We start from the raw sequence: 14,703 nt of genomic DNA, 5'->3' as shown, positions 1-14,703 counted from the left end.
TACTGGTAGTGTGATAGTCTGGGGTCACTTTGCTGCTTCAGCACCCGGATGACTTTCTGTAACTGATAACAGTGAATTCTGCTCTTGATCAGAAAATGTCCAGCCATCAGTTTGTACCCTGGAGCTCGAGCACATTTGTTATGCAGCACAGACCTGAACCAAAACACACCAGCACGTCCACCTCTGAATGCCAAAAAAACCAAAAGTTTTACACTGCTTTAATCAAAACTCAGACTTGTATCAGAAACAGAGAAACTTTATTAACCCCAGAGGGAAAGTGAATAAATTGCATGACCTTAAACAAGTGATTCATGAAAGAAACCTTTCAGTGTGGATGAATTAGAACAATTCTGCAAAGAAAAACAGACCAATGTTGCTCCACAGTAATGTGAATGACTCAGTGCCAGTCATCAGTTGATTGCTCTGTCAAGGGTAACACAACCAGTTCTTGGGTTTACAGTGCAATTACTTTTTTCTCATAACAGAAGACTATTTTCTAATATTAACATTTGTTCTATGACTTGAAATATGTAAGTGTGCAAATGCAAAAACTAAAGAACCTGCTGCAGATCTCTTCTAGTTAAGAGTTCTTCCACCAACCATCCGATGACTGGAGCTCGTGTCCAAGCTTGGAATGACTGCTGTAATCTGCTGCTTTGCTTATAAAGCTGAAGGATTTACTCATAAACTTCATGTTCTGGGGGAGAATAAAGCTTTTAATGCAAAGTAGGGTCACAAAACTTTAACGCAACAAGAGTAACGATCAATTAAATACCTGTACATTTGCCTTCCTCAATGTGAAGTATAAATAACACAAAGTTTTTGTAATTTACATGTTAATGCTGAGTTCATGACACATACTCCAGCCAGCATAAGTCATGTACTGGTTAAGCTTCACATAAATGTTTTTTTACCCTATTTTAAAGTGTTCTCCTGACCACACCCAGTGTCCCAAAGCATCCCAAGAACAGGAGGTGGAGCAGGTCATCTACTGGAAGGTTGGTGGAGCTAAATCCCAACATGCTATCGGATGCATGTTAGACAGAAAAGCATAAAGCATGTTGTACAAAGTGCTTTGAGTGTTCAAGTAGAATAGAAAAGCACGATTTAAGACCCTGTACATTAACAGTGTTTTATAATCCAAGTGAATTTAGAATCTATGAAGCCAATAACATCACAGCAAACAGTCGTCCAAGGTCGGGACAATTCAAAAATCCCTTCACTCTTTTTCTTTTTAAATGAAATTTTGAATTATAAAAATAAGTTTTACAAAAATCCTCAAGTCCTGAACTTTTCTTTAAAAAAACAAGCATTTATTATCAAACTAAACAATCTTCCTGTGTGGAATAAACAGACAGACGTGATACATATTTTATTACAGATGAAATATACAGTCACAACACCTGTTCGGTTTCTAATGGAGACCTATGGATGTCTTGAAATGCATGAAATGGTGTGGAAAAGTCAAAGGGTTCATAGGCCTTCACCTCCACCTTCAGTCCACTCCAAACTGAAGCCAATCAGAAGCCAGACGAGGGAGCAAACAGCCAGGCTGTATTTCACTGCTGCTGGTCCTGCTGGTCCCCGTCTTCCTCTTTAACCTGCTCTGGCTGACCTTTATCATCATCATCTAGCTGGTTTGCCTCCTCGGAATCGTCGGCAGTGGCTGCCAAGGCATCGACAACACTGATGGTGCCAACCTGCTGTTGGACAGCGGCGCCCTGTGTGGTGGCCAGACCCTGCAGCGTCACCAGCTGGAACTGAGGTCCCACCAACTTAACGAAGGCCCCGGAGGCTGCTTGGCTGCTGGCCCCAGCTGCCCCTTCCTGACCGGCAGCAGTGGACAAAACTGTCAAGTTAGAGCCATCAGCTGAAAGCTCTGACCCAGAAAGCGAGGAGGTCAGGAGGGTGTACGCGCCAACATTGGTGCTGGGCTGGGCTCCTGCCACGGTCAGCACCTTCCCCAGTGGGAGGCTGGTCAGCTGGCTAAGAGGCAGGGTGATCTGGGTGGGTGCAGTGTTGACTGCAGCAGGACCGGAGACAGCACGCGTCAGCCGGGGACGCTTGGGCCCGGGAGGCACAGGCACCGGCGTGAGGGTCATCAGGACGTTGTTGAGGTGCTGCGATTTGCTCTTCAGCTCCTTAGCTCGCTTCCTGTGCTCGTCACACTGCTGCTCCAGGGCTACAGGGGGAGACGGTGAAGTATCACAAGATTGCTGTTACTCCTTCATGCAGAATGCAGTCATTTCTACAAAGTTACACAAATCACAAGCACAAGAAAGACCACTTAGGATTCTGCACTGACCGGCTAAGCTGCGAGTGTACTGCTCTCTGTAACGGTCCATCTGGCTCTTGTGACTTGCCAGAACCTTTTTCACAAGGTCCAGCATTCCAAAGTTCTGCACTATGTTGTTGAGTAAAACAGCATCTGAGAAACAGAGCAGTCATTTCACGATCGGTATTTTTATTAGTCGTCTGTGGCAGGTGACTAACCGACCCACACCTGTGTGTGTTTCTAACCTTTGACCTGCAGCGGTGGGTCACACACTCTCTCCTGCAGCCCCTTCAGCACCTCCTGCAGCTCATTCTGGAAGTCCTCTACCACCTCTTCCAGCAGCCCTGCCTCCTTCACCGCACGCCAGAACGCGATGGAGTCCTCTGTGCACACAAACACACACATCAATAACATGAGTACCTCTCTGAGTCAGGTGACTCCACTTGATGGTGTCTGTGTGTATGTAGGTTGCTGATCACCTCCAATGGCTGTGACCCAGCCTGAAGCTTCCTCCATCACCTCTGGAAATGATGCTGCAGCTCCATTCACTACAACAGAGACGGCACACGTGGTTGCAATGCAGACTGTGGTGGAGGTTCAGAAGCTCCACTCATCTGTGCTGCGCTTTGGCTTCGCTTTATATTTATTTATAACAATGACGTACACCTGGATGCAAAGTCACTCACACTGTGACTGAATTACTGCCAAATGGGATTTTTCACAGGTAACATGTTTTCCCAGTCTTCACTAAAACTAGCTCGGAAATAACAAGTCAGGTTTTCTGTTTGCCTGTGACTATACTGCTGGATGAAGGTTTTAAAAAGCTCCTAAAACTGTGCTCACACTCGTACATGGGGCCAAAGCCGAACCTAAAATCTGTGTTGGCAGGATTACATTAAGTGAGGCTAATGCAAAAGATTACTGATTAATCTTCATGATTCTGACCTCATCGTGTTTGCAAACCTGCACATGGAGATGTAACACACTCCAAGACTCTGCAAAGTTATTTTTGTTTTCAGTATAGTGTACAGAATCTGTTCATTTTTACTGTTTAAAAGTGTTTATTTTTGCTTCATCACAGTCATTATTTTTATGTAGTGTATTTGATTTGCACTAAATCATTTTGTAAAAGGACTTACAATCAGCTGATGAAGGCGTGGCAGGAATCACATCGCCTGACGAATCAGTGCTGATGGACACTTTAGTTCCCACCAGGTCTATTTTAGTACTGCGGCAGGTGTTGGAGCAGACCTTTGTGTGGTGATAGAAGTCCAGTTCACCAGAGTCCATGATCTTCCTGTGAAATTAAATATGATGAAAGGCTGTTAAGCACAATTTGCTGTAACTGTCTATCATGTCTGACAGAAGAGTGCCATCATGACGCAAAACATGTTGAAAATAAGTTACAATGCAAACCAAAGGCCAAAAACAATATCTAGGGGAGATCTTGGTTAACTAAATCTATTACTAATGAAGACATTAATATATATGGGTACAATATATATCGTACTGATAGGCCAAAAAAAGGAGGCGGTGTAGCTATTTATGTCAAATCAAGATTTAATGCCTCGATTGTTCTGTCCCAATCGATATGTAAACAAATGGAGTTTTTGGCTTTGAATGTAGATATTGCTAATACTCTTTCGATAACCATTGTTGGGTGTTACAGGCCCCCATCTGCTTCAAAAGAGGCATTATCTTCACTAAAGCACCTTTTGGCTAAATTAAATTACACTGAACTACTAATGGCTGGAGATTTGAATTGGGACTGGCTAAATGCAACTTCTGGTGAATTTAAAGAATTTTGCGATTCAATTAATCTTACCCAGCTAGTCTATCTTCCTACCAGGCCAAATCTTAAATGCCCTGAAAAGTCCACATTAATTGATTTGGTTTTAACAAATGTACCTCATAAATTCTCTTCGCTTGGTGTCTTCTGTAATGACCTAAGTGATCACTGTGTTGTTGCTGTTTGTAGAAATGCTAAAATCCCAAAATGTAAGCCGCGCATAGTGTGTAAAAGGAATCTTAAACAATTCAATGAACAGGCTTTTCATCATGATTTGTCAGTAGTTAATTGGGAAAAAATCGGATTATTACCAGATGTAGAGTTAGCCTGGACATATTTTAAGGAAAGCTTTATGGAAATTGTTAATAAACATGCCCCCTTACGGAAAGTTAGAATTAAAGGCCGAGAAAATCCCTGGTTTTCGCAGACACTCGCAGATAACATACACAAGCGTAATAGAGCATGGGACAAGGCGAGGCAAACAGATACTACCACTGATTGGTCTGCTTTCAAACAGCTTAGAAATAAATGCACTTCTCTTATTAAAAAGGCCAAATCTGAATACTTTTTGTCTGTCACCACTGAGAATCTCAACGATCCACAGAAATTTTGGAAAGTAATCAAGTCCTTTTCTGCCAATAAAATGACTCAAACCTTTCCTAAATTTGTTGTAAAAGACTCAGTCTCAATTAATGATAAAACTGAAATTTTGAATTGCTTTAATGAACACTTTTTATCAGTGGGTTCCTTGTTTGATTCTGCAGAAACTTTTTTAACAAATTCTTGCCCAGAATTCTCTATGTTTTCTGGAGACCGTTTTAACTTTGTACCTTTTAGTGTTTATGAAGTGCATAAAGCTTTAAAGGCTTTGGATCACAGAAAACCTCCTGGTCCAGACTTGATGGAACCTTATTTTTTGAAGCTGGCAGCGGATTATATTGCAGAACCACTTTCAATTCTATTTAATTTTTCAATTAAAACCAAAGAAATTCCATCGGTTTGGAAATCAGCTTTTGTCTTGCCTTTGTTGAAAGGAGGTGATCCATCGGTGTTGACTAATTATAGGCCAATATCAAATTTGTGTGTTTTATCCAAAATTATGGAATCGCTAGTTTGTGACCAGTTGAAGGAGTTTTTGTACTCTAATGATATTGTCTCTAAATTTCAGTCAGGCTTCAGGAAAAAACACAGTACTAACACTGCCACTATGAAAGTGATAAATGATATTATTATGGCACTTGATAAGAAATTGTACTGTGCGTCACTCTTTATTGACCTCTCAAAAGCTTTTGACACTGTTGATCATGCTGTCCTAAAAAACAGACTGCTCAGCCTTGGACTGTCAGAACATGCAATAGCGTGGTTCTCAAATTATCTGAATAATAGAACCCAGTGCATTAAACTTGAAGGTCTTTGTTCTAAATTTGTTGCTGTCCACAAGGGGGTGCCACAGGGCTCAGTTTTGGGTCCCCTTCTGTTTCTTTTATATATCAATGACTTGGGTCAAAATGTCTCAGACACAAATTTGCATTTTTATGCTGACGATACAGTTATTTACTGTTATGGATCATCTCTTACTCAGGCCATTGAAACCTTACAGAAAGCCTTTGTTGCTTTCCAGCATTCACTTATCCAGCTAAAATTAGTTCTCAATGCTGACAAGACTAAGCTAATGTTGTTTTCTAAGTCAAAGAAGGTCCCAGAGCCTATTCCAGTGGTGTCCACCCTTGAAGGAAATGTCATAGAGATAGTTCATGAATATAAATACCTTGGTGTCTGGATAGATGACTCCTTTACCTTTAAACCACATATAGAGAGACTTGTAAAGAAACTGAGGCTGAAACTTCGTTTTTTTTTCCGTAATAAACAGTGTTTTTCTTTTGCAGTAAAAAAACGTCTTGTCACTGCAACCTTTTTATCTGTGTTAGATTATGGTGACATTCTGTATATGAACGCTTCTTCTTCATGCCTTCTAATGTTGGATACGATGTATCATGCTTCCTTGAGGTTTATCACCAATTGTAGATATTTGACCCATCATTGTGACTTGTACTTAAGAGTAAATTGGCCTTCTTTGGCCATTAGAAGACAGGGGCATTGGTACACTTTTATTTACAAAGCTATTCTTGGATTGTTGCCTCCTTATATTTGTACTTTGGTCACAAGGACAAATAGTGGTTCTTACTCCTTGCGTTCAAATGATCAGCTGCTGCTGTCTGTTCCCCTTGTCCGCACAGAGTTGGGTAAGAAAGCCTTTGTCCACTCTGCGCCTTTTTCATGGAACCTGTTACAGAAAGACTGGAAACTGACTGAATTGTTGTCTTTAAATGTTTTTAAAACTAAACTCAAAGGCCTACAGACTGCCTCAATAATGTGTAATTGTTTTGTGTAATTTTTAATCTTGTTTGTTTGTATGTATTTGTTTGGAAATGTGCTGCCTCTTGGCCAGGACTCCCTTGAAAAAGAGGTTTTTAATCTCAATGGGACATTCCTGGTTAAATAAAGGTTAAATAAAAAAAAAAAATAAAAATAAAAATAGGGGAGAGTTTAAGTATAGACAATAAATAAATAAATAACCAGAGAGCGTGGGAATCTCTACAAGTTTATGAATAAATTAAATGTAAACAGGGGAGGGAAGAAAATATACACACACACAAAAAAGGAAATTTAAACACTTTAAATTACTAGTTTGAATGAAAAAGTTATTTTTTAATGCATTGCCTGGTGGACTGTGAGACCACCAGGCCCTCTACTGGTTGCTGTCGGGAACAACAAGCCGACTTGTCTCTTTTTTCACTCGTAAAATCTCAGATATCTACCGTCAACTTAACTCTGCAGGAGCTTCTGACTCTGAAGTAGACTTCCTGTTTCCCCCACTGTCTTCCTCACAGTTATTTTCAAGCTTTACTCTTCCCTCCATAACTGATGTATCTAATCTTATTAAAAAAATCTACATCATTCACCTGTCACCTTGACCCTCTTCCCACTGTGTTAGTTCAAGCCTGTCTTCTGGATTACCAATGACCTTCTGATGGCAGCTGATTCTGGTCTCCTATACATCCTCATTCTTCTTGACAGCGTTTGATACCATTTCTCACAATATCCCCACATACCCCCCCTTGCTCGGATAGCCTCATATCTCTCAGACCGCACTCAGTTTATCCAATTTAAATCACGCTCTTCAAGTCTCTGTCCTGTTTCTGCTGGTGTGCCCCAGGGTTCAGTATTAGGGCCTCTTTTATTCATTATTTACATGCTCCTTCTTGGATATTCTGAAAATATAATATACATTTTCACTGTTATGTCGATGACACCCAGCTCTACATTTCTTCTAAACCCAATTCATCCCTCCCACCTCCCTCCCTCTCAAACTGTCTTATTGAGATCAGATCCTGGTTCTCCTCTAATTTTCTTAAACTTACCAGTAATAAACTGAAGTTTTACTTGTTGGCACAGCCTCTATCTTAACCAAATCCCACAGTTGTTCCATTAACATTGAAAGTTCTCCCACCCTTCCCTCCCCTCAGGTTAAGAGTTTGGGTGTCATACGTGATAATACTCTTTCATTCCAGTCTCACATTAATTACATAACCCAGTCTGCATACTTCCACTTACGTAATATTAACCGACTCCGCCCCTTCCTTACCCCCCATGCTGCTGCCATCCTTGTCCATAGTCTTATTACGTCCCGTATTGATTACTGCAATTCCCTCTTATTTGGTCTCCCTAAAAGGTCCCTTCATAAACTCCAACTTCTTCAAAACTCTGCAGCTCGGGTCATAACCCGTACTCCATCAAGAGCTCATATTGCCCCAGTTCTTCAGCAGCTTCACTGGTTGCCCGTAGAAGGATAAACTTTAAAATCTTACTTCTCACGTACAAGTGTATCCATAAATCTGCTCCTTCATATTTGTGTGACCTGCTTCATATCACCACTGTTTCCCGCCCTCTCAGATCCTCATCTGCTCTTCATCTTACTGTTCCGTCCTCACGTCTCATCACTGTGGGGAGCAGAGCCTTCAGCTCTGCTCCTCGGCTCTGGAACTCTCTTCCTCCAGCCATCAGAAACATAAACTCTCTTCCTGTATTTAAGTCAGAGCTCCAAACACATCTGTTCAAACTGACTTATTCGCTTAAGTGCTGATTTTATCTGTTGTCAAGTTCTGTTTTGCAATATTAACTTATTTTATGTATTTTATGACTATTGCTCCTTTTATTAATGTTGTTCTTTGTAAGGTGACCTTGGGTTTTTAAAGGCACCCTCAAATAAAGTCTATTATTATTATTTTTATTATTATTATTAAAGTCAAAGTTTTGCAGAAGACATGATGATGTTAAAGGTGGAGTAAAGAGACTTAGCCTTTGTATGGGTTGAACCCAGTTATGAGAGTGAGAGGAAGTTTAAGCCGCTCAGTGATGCCACATGATTTCAAGCAGCATTCATTTTACCTAAATACTCTCATATTACACCTGAGACAGACTCATCATATTACAGCCCACGCTGGAAGGAATCATATGATGGCTAACTTGTGTGAAAGATTTTAAATATCGGGGGAAAATCGAGCCACTGGGCCAGATCCTGGCTAGATCTTTCATATGTAAGCATCAACATGTCCGACCAGTGGGTGTGTTGAGATTCAAAACTGTGCACGATTTTTAGTGAAATCGCCTATGCTGTCAATTTGAAGCTCCTACGTCAACTCGTTTTCGAATCACTGCATTCACAAACTTAGGTATCCACGGCACCCGCCCAGCGAGGTGATGACTAGGGCTGGGTATCGTCACTGATTTCTAGAATCGATTCGTTTCCGATTCACAAGGTCCCGAATCGATTCGATCCACGATTCGATTCAATTCGATTCGATTCAATTCAATTCGATTCAATTCAATTCGATTTGAATCTGGGAAATTTTATAATTTAATAATTCAGAATTTTATAATTCAGAGAAATATTATAATTCAGATCAGTACATTTACATATTTTTGTATCTATAAAAAGGAAGCTGACACACACAAGACTTTATCAAAGGTGTGAGCGTCACAGCAGATGCCTTTGTGTCAAAGTAGCTGAAGATAAAACAGAAAAACATGAAGGTGGTTTTCCTGGCCTGGGATTTTATAAAAATATTCTGCAGTACATCAAAAACGAAAGAAAACCATTAATCAACATATGAACGTTACCTCTGACGTTACAGCAGTTTTATTAGACACACGGCTAAGCGTTTTGCATTTTGCATAATTTTAAAAAGTTTAAATTGAACGGCAGAAATTAGGTTTTCTTTTCGGAAGTATGTAAAACGAAAAAAAATAAAAACAGCGGCCGACAGCGCTGTAAACAACGGTAGACTTGTGCGTAACAAGCAAGCGAATAATGCAGAAAACAGATTTTTAGACGGGAAACTGTTCTTGAAGTACAGAGAGAGAGAGAGAGAGAGAGAGAGAGAGAGCTGTGCATGAAGTGAAGTTTTATCGTGGTGGAAGCAAAACAGTAAAAGTCAGAGTGATTTCATGACGATGTTTATGTGAAGCGTAGTTTGGATCTTCTTTTGTTGCTGGTTCAGTCAATATTGTTTGGAGAGAGATCAAACTAACAGCTTTAGAATCAGCGCAAAAAGGGCGTGAACACAAAGCGCGGACCCGCCGACAGATCAGAATCAGCGAGCTGTCCGTGCAGTTGTTGTGCCAGAAAGTGATTGCCGTCCGCGGGAGCGCGCGTAGCCGCTTAAAGCCGCAGCGCCCGTCGGGTGAGAAAGGCGACATCTCACTGATTCTGATCCGCGGGTCCGCGCTGTGTGTTTACGTCCTTGTGCAGAATCCGTGTACCTGCTCTCATTTACTGTCTTAGCTGTTTGGTGGTTGTTGAAATTTTGTGAGGTTTCACCTGAGATTCTGGCGTTTCGGGCAAAATAAATTTATATTAAAAAATCGATTCAGGATTTTAATGAATCGATTTCACGTTATCCAAGCCAGAATCGATTTTAATCGATAAATCGATTATTAAAACCCACCCCTAGTGATGACGATACAAAAGGCTGATTTGAGATCGCAAACTAACACACAATGTAACACGATCAGGTCTGATGAAGGCAGCTATAAGAAGTCCTGCACACAAGCACTCTGAAAAGGTTAAATACTGGATTCTCTCAAATTACATTGCGTTGAAAAACATACTGCACAGTTTTGGTTTGTATCCACTACAGTCACTGACTATTAATAACAAGTCCAGACCTGAGCATGGTGCCATTGAGTCGGATAGCTCTCTTCCAGTCCTTCAGAGTGGATTTCCCTGCTAAACACACAAACTCCTTTGGGCTGATGAGCTGCTCATTGAACTGATCAGAGGGGAAAGAAAAACAAGTCAGTGTAGATTCAGGACAAGCTAAGTGCTTTAAAAACGACTGTGTACCTGGACACATTTCACATTTATCCCAGGGCAGACGAATTTCTTCCAGATCAGAGTGGCTTTGACGTCTCCGCATGTGATTGGGTAGAACACGTCAGCTTCCACATCCACCTCTTCACTTAATTTCACTGCAAAGACAGAGATGCAAACATCTTCATAAGGACACTGAGTAAACTGTAACGTAACACCATCACTTACACTTTTATTTACTTCTGAAATATTCAGAAGAGTGAAAAATGGCACGGCAGTTTATTCTTTACAGAAAATTATGCAAACAAAGTGGAAAACAAGAAAAATAAATCCAGCTGAAGCTAATAAAGAAAAGTTCAGTTCAAATTACCAATGACTGCGTCTTCCTTTGCCAGTGAATCTGCTCTGATGGCCTCTGCTTCCATTGGTGCTACTGTGAGGACATTCTCCCTGAGGGGGAAAAACAAGGCTCAGCTCAGCAAACGTCTGCATATCAGTACATCTGCTGTACTTGATTTCATGTACAATATGTTATTTTGTATATATATGACTGTCAAGTAACTGGAGTTGGCAGACCACCTACAGTATTTCTGTTCTTTATGTAGCTATTCTGCATCTTATTACAGTTGTTTGAGTTTATTTTTAATGTTGTATCTCTCTCACTTTGTATGACAGTCATTTTATTTTATTTATTTTCCCTTTTTGTACATGTTGAGTGATTTTACATTTCTCTGTTTGTTGCATTTCTTTGTAGCGTGCACTTTTGCATATTTTTATTTTGTGTTTTTGTTGACATCTTGCTCATCTTTGGACCTGTTTGTGTCTCTGTATCTCTTTATAGCAGTTTTGCATTTCTATCTCACTATTACTCATCTTATATCTTTCAGTAAATTTGCCCCTTCACATTTATTTTACATTTTGACCACAAGGCCATGTGTGCAGTGAGTATGTGTTACCCGGTCTGAGAGGTCAACTCTGCAGTCACCAGCACTGCTTTATCCTCCTCTGCCACAGAGGGGAGGTCCTCGCTCCCCGACTCCGGTAAGGTGACGATCACAACCTCATTCATTTCCTGCATGTTTACCTCTGATGAAGCCATGAAGACTCGGAGGAGCTCACCTACAGACAGGTGACAGCAGGGGGTGGACAGATGTTACTGCTTGTATAATGTTGTAAAAGATTTAGTAATTAGAATAAATGATCTCCTGACTATAGCAAAAACACACCATAGTTCAGAGAAGGGTGGGAATGTGCAGAATTATTCCAGTAATACTGGGAATGACTGCGGAGCGTCCGTAACTGTATACGGGGGCTAAATGGCTGCTAGCTGTAGTAAACAATGACAGCATCTACTGTGTACTTTGTCTACACTGAAAAACTACAGGAGACATCACTGTTTTGTGACGGAATTAAATTGTCGGGGTTTGAATTTGTTTGCAACAAACTAACTAACATATTGAAATGAAATGAACGTGTTTGCTTTCTTGGCCTGATCGAACAGGATGTAACGACGCTCCCGCAGATTAGAGTATTATAGAGGGAGCTGAATAAGCTTACCTTGGCCTTGGGACGTAATGTTGAAAACGGTGTGTTGGTGTCGTCCGGACAGAAAGGATGCTATCTAGTAAATCTGAACCTATTCCAGTAAATTACTGTCAAAATATAAAGCTGCTGATATCCGTCTCTTTTCGTCTTCATACAGAACACTGCCGCTCTATTTTTAAGATTTCTGAAGCCTAAATTTGAAAACAAATACAATTAAGATTTCCTGCTCGTACCCAGCTAGCATGAATAGTTTTCTGTATAGTTCTTCTTCGTTTGTTATTTTTCTTGGTGGTACAGATGGTACATTACTGCCCTCCATTGGTGTGGAGGCTGAAATGCCACAAAATACAAAAAACAGAAGCTACCTAACAAATTTAATCTGTGCCATCAGAAACTGAATTTGAATAAGTTAAATTCGAATTTGAATTGCTCGGATTGAATCTGAATTGTAACTTGAATAAATGCTTTTAAAAACTGAATTTGAATTAGCCTAATTTGAAATTCAATTTATTGGTTTCAAAACGATCATCACTAAATTGAAATTGAATTCATTTGCTTTGAAACTGTATTTTATCCTTTAAAACTTTAGCTCTCAAATAATTTCAGATTCACTTCTCACCATTCAGTTTCAGTTCTACAATTCAGTTTTTTGGGACTTACATCCGGTTCCGGTTCAAGAGTAATCGAGCGCAGATTAATAGAACTATGTTTTATTAGCTGACCGAAAGTTGTGTTTTTTTTCTTTCTTTCTTTTAATTGTACAAACTAACAATTACAGCGCATATCTTACAAGTCAAAAGGATATGTACAAGTATAGGTGGTTAAGAACAAAGCAGCCATCGAACAAAGAACAAAAGAACAGTATGGGTCAGAAATACCATAAAGCAGCATACAAGTACATTAAGTGACCTTCCATATAAAAATAAAAAAAAGTTAAAACACAAAAACAAAGAAAACAAAAGAAAAACAAAAGTACGCACACACAGTCTAGCTACATCAGTTGAAAAGCAGCATCAAAAATTCAAGTAAGGTGTGATCTTTATTTAAGTTACATTTGTCTAATGAAGCCTTCAACAGAAGGACTTCATTTTTAAAGCCAGCAAAAATCGGAGTAATTTTCAAGAAGCGACATTTATGAATGAAAAATTTTGCAACTATAAATAAGTTGTTAATCCCAAATTCTATTTTTTTATTTTCTGTTTGTAGGCCAAATCTAATTACTTGAAAGGTTAGAGAAGGGCAGCGGACCGAAAGTGTTACTGACGGGACTCTACAGCATCTTGAGCTGAATTCAGACTTCAGAAGTCATGTTGAATGACCAGCGGATAAACTCTCAGGTTGGTAATAAATGTATTACATGTATAAGAACAAGCTCATGTTAACAAGTGATAGCCGTAAGGTAACTTTTATGCTTATTGTAGCTGTTAGCTAAAAACGCTAATTTAGCCTAGTTTGCCCTGAATTCAGCTTTGACAAACAAATATGATCGACTGTTTCTAATAGAAATCCAAAGTTGTCATCTTGTACCCTGTCAGAGCCCTGTATGCTTGCAGAGACCCCTACAGTAGGGAAACATGCAAAACGGTGTCCAAACCTTTGTATTTGAGCTTTATTTATGTCTCACACAGCATCCCAACTGTTTAGCTAACTTAATAACTTTAGCTAAAGTGAATAGTTAGTCTAATTCATTAGTGCAGCATTACTGGATCACCTCTGTTTGAAGTGATATGATATGTGACTATCACTGTGTTTAACTACCATAATAATTCTTAGGGTACTGAGTGCATGCTTAATTAGGTTTTTTTTTAAACATACTGCTCCATTGCTATGTTTGACAGGCTGAAGTTGTCAGGTCACCTCCTAAATCGACCATCTTTTACAGGTGTTTTGTGCCAGAAATGGAGTGTCCACTGAAGACTGAAGATACTGAATCTCTACGCACTGCCATTGATCCCTCTTGTGCCTTCATCTAGACAAGAGACATCAACTTAACTACTCTCACATGCTCTGTACCTACATCACCTTCCCTGACAGTCGTAGCTTGGCTCATCTGAGGGTGAAATTATAAGAATGTGTTATTTTGCAAAGTGCTCTCTAGGGTTTCTAAATAAAATATGGCATTGAGGTCATTTCTTTTGAATTAATCCCTTCTTAAATATAAGAACCTCTCCTGGTTTTAATGGCACTTTGGATTTCCTTACTTTCTGTTCCACTTCCAAACCCAAATAGATGCTGACAAGCTGACACAGTAACATGGAAGAGGGAAAGAAGTTGGAAAGGACTACTACAAATAAACCTAATGCCTAACAATGAAAAATGTAAAATAAGAACAATAATAATAATAAAGATGAAGTAACAAGTTCTTAGTTTTTTGTTTATTCCAAATGATCATCCAGATGTCTGTGACATGTGATGACAAACACCATAATGGAAGGCCTTTGTCATCACATGCTTAAACTCATCATATATTTTTGCATATCCTGAACAGGCAGTCAGACATGCTGTAACTGTGGGGTAGAAAACTGCATGAACACCATACGGCAGGGGTCTCAAACTCCAGTCCTCGAGGGCCGCTGTCCTGCAACTTTTCCATGTGTCCCTGTTGCAACACACCTAGTAGGTCATTAGCAAGACTATAGAACTTGACTGCATGCTGAGTTGGCAATTCAGCCATTTGATTCACGTTACAGCAGCTCATGAGTGAATGAACATGGTGCAATA

At 39.9% G+C, this 14,703-nt stretch overlaps 1 protein-coding gene and 1 long non-coding RNA gene across 2 annotated transcripts; one reads left to right on the top strand and one right to left on the bottom strand.

The window, feature by feature from the left end:
• Positions 1-253: 253 nt before the first annotated feature.
• On the bottom strand, positions 254-12,243 carry gmeb2 (glucocorticoid modulatory element binding protein 2). The gene is made up of 10 exons (XM_063464165.1): positions 11,995-12,243; positions 11,394-11,556; positions 10,808-10,887; positions 10,471-10,595; positions 10,293-10,396; positions 3,415-3,572; positions 2,755-2,823; positions 2,521-2,658; positions 2,306-2,428; positions 254-2,182 (listed from the first exon to the last, which is right to left on the bottom strand). The coding sequence occupies exons 2-10, from the start codon at positions 11,534-11,536 to the stop codon at positions 1,560-1,562; spliced, it is 1,563 nt and encodes a 520-aa protein (XP_063320235.1). The 5' UTR covers positions 11,537-11,556; positions 11,995-12,243; the 3' UTR covers positions 254-1,559.
• Positions 11,476-14,324, top strand: LOC134618668 (uncharacterized). Its single transcript, XR_010091919.1, has 3 exons — positions 11,476-11,566; positions 13,189-13,319; positions 13,865-14,324. It is a non-coding gene; the product is annotated as an uncharacterized LOC134618668 (long non-coding RNA).
• Positions 14,325-14,703: the final 379 nt, after the last annotated feature.

This window comes from Pelmatolapia mariae, linkage group LG20, assembly GCF_036321145.2.
Source record: "Pelmatolapia mariae isolate MD_Pm_ZW linkage group LG20, Pm_UMD_F_2, whole genome shotgun sequence".
Taxonomy (NCBI): Eukaryota; Metazoa; Chordata; class Actinopteri; order Cichliformes; family Cichlidae; genus Pelmatolapia; species Pelmatolapia mariae.
This window is presented reverse-complemented; position numbering and strand designations above follow the sequence as displayed.

What these genes read in the sequence shown, in the direction of transcription:
- gmeb2 (XM_063464165.1), bottom strand. Translation starts at nt 11,536, where the DNA reads ATGGCTTCATCAGAGGTAAACATGCAGGAAATGAATGAGGTTGTGATC. An exon ending in AAAGGAAGACGCAGTCATTG is followed by an intron (nt 10,596 to 10,807) that starts GTAATTTGAACT and finishes CTGTCTTTGCAG; the next exon opens with TGAAATTAAGTGAAGAGGTG. An exon ending in CACGCCTTCATCAGCTGATT is followed by an intron (nt 2,824 to 3,414) that starts GTAAGTCCTTTT and finishes TCTCTGTTGTAG; the next exon opens with TGAATGGAGCTGCAGCATCA.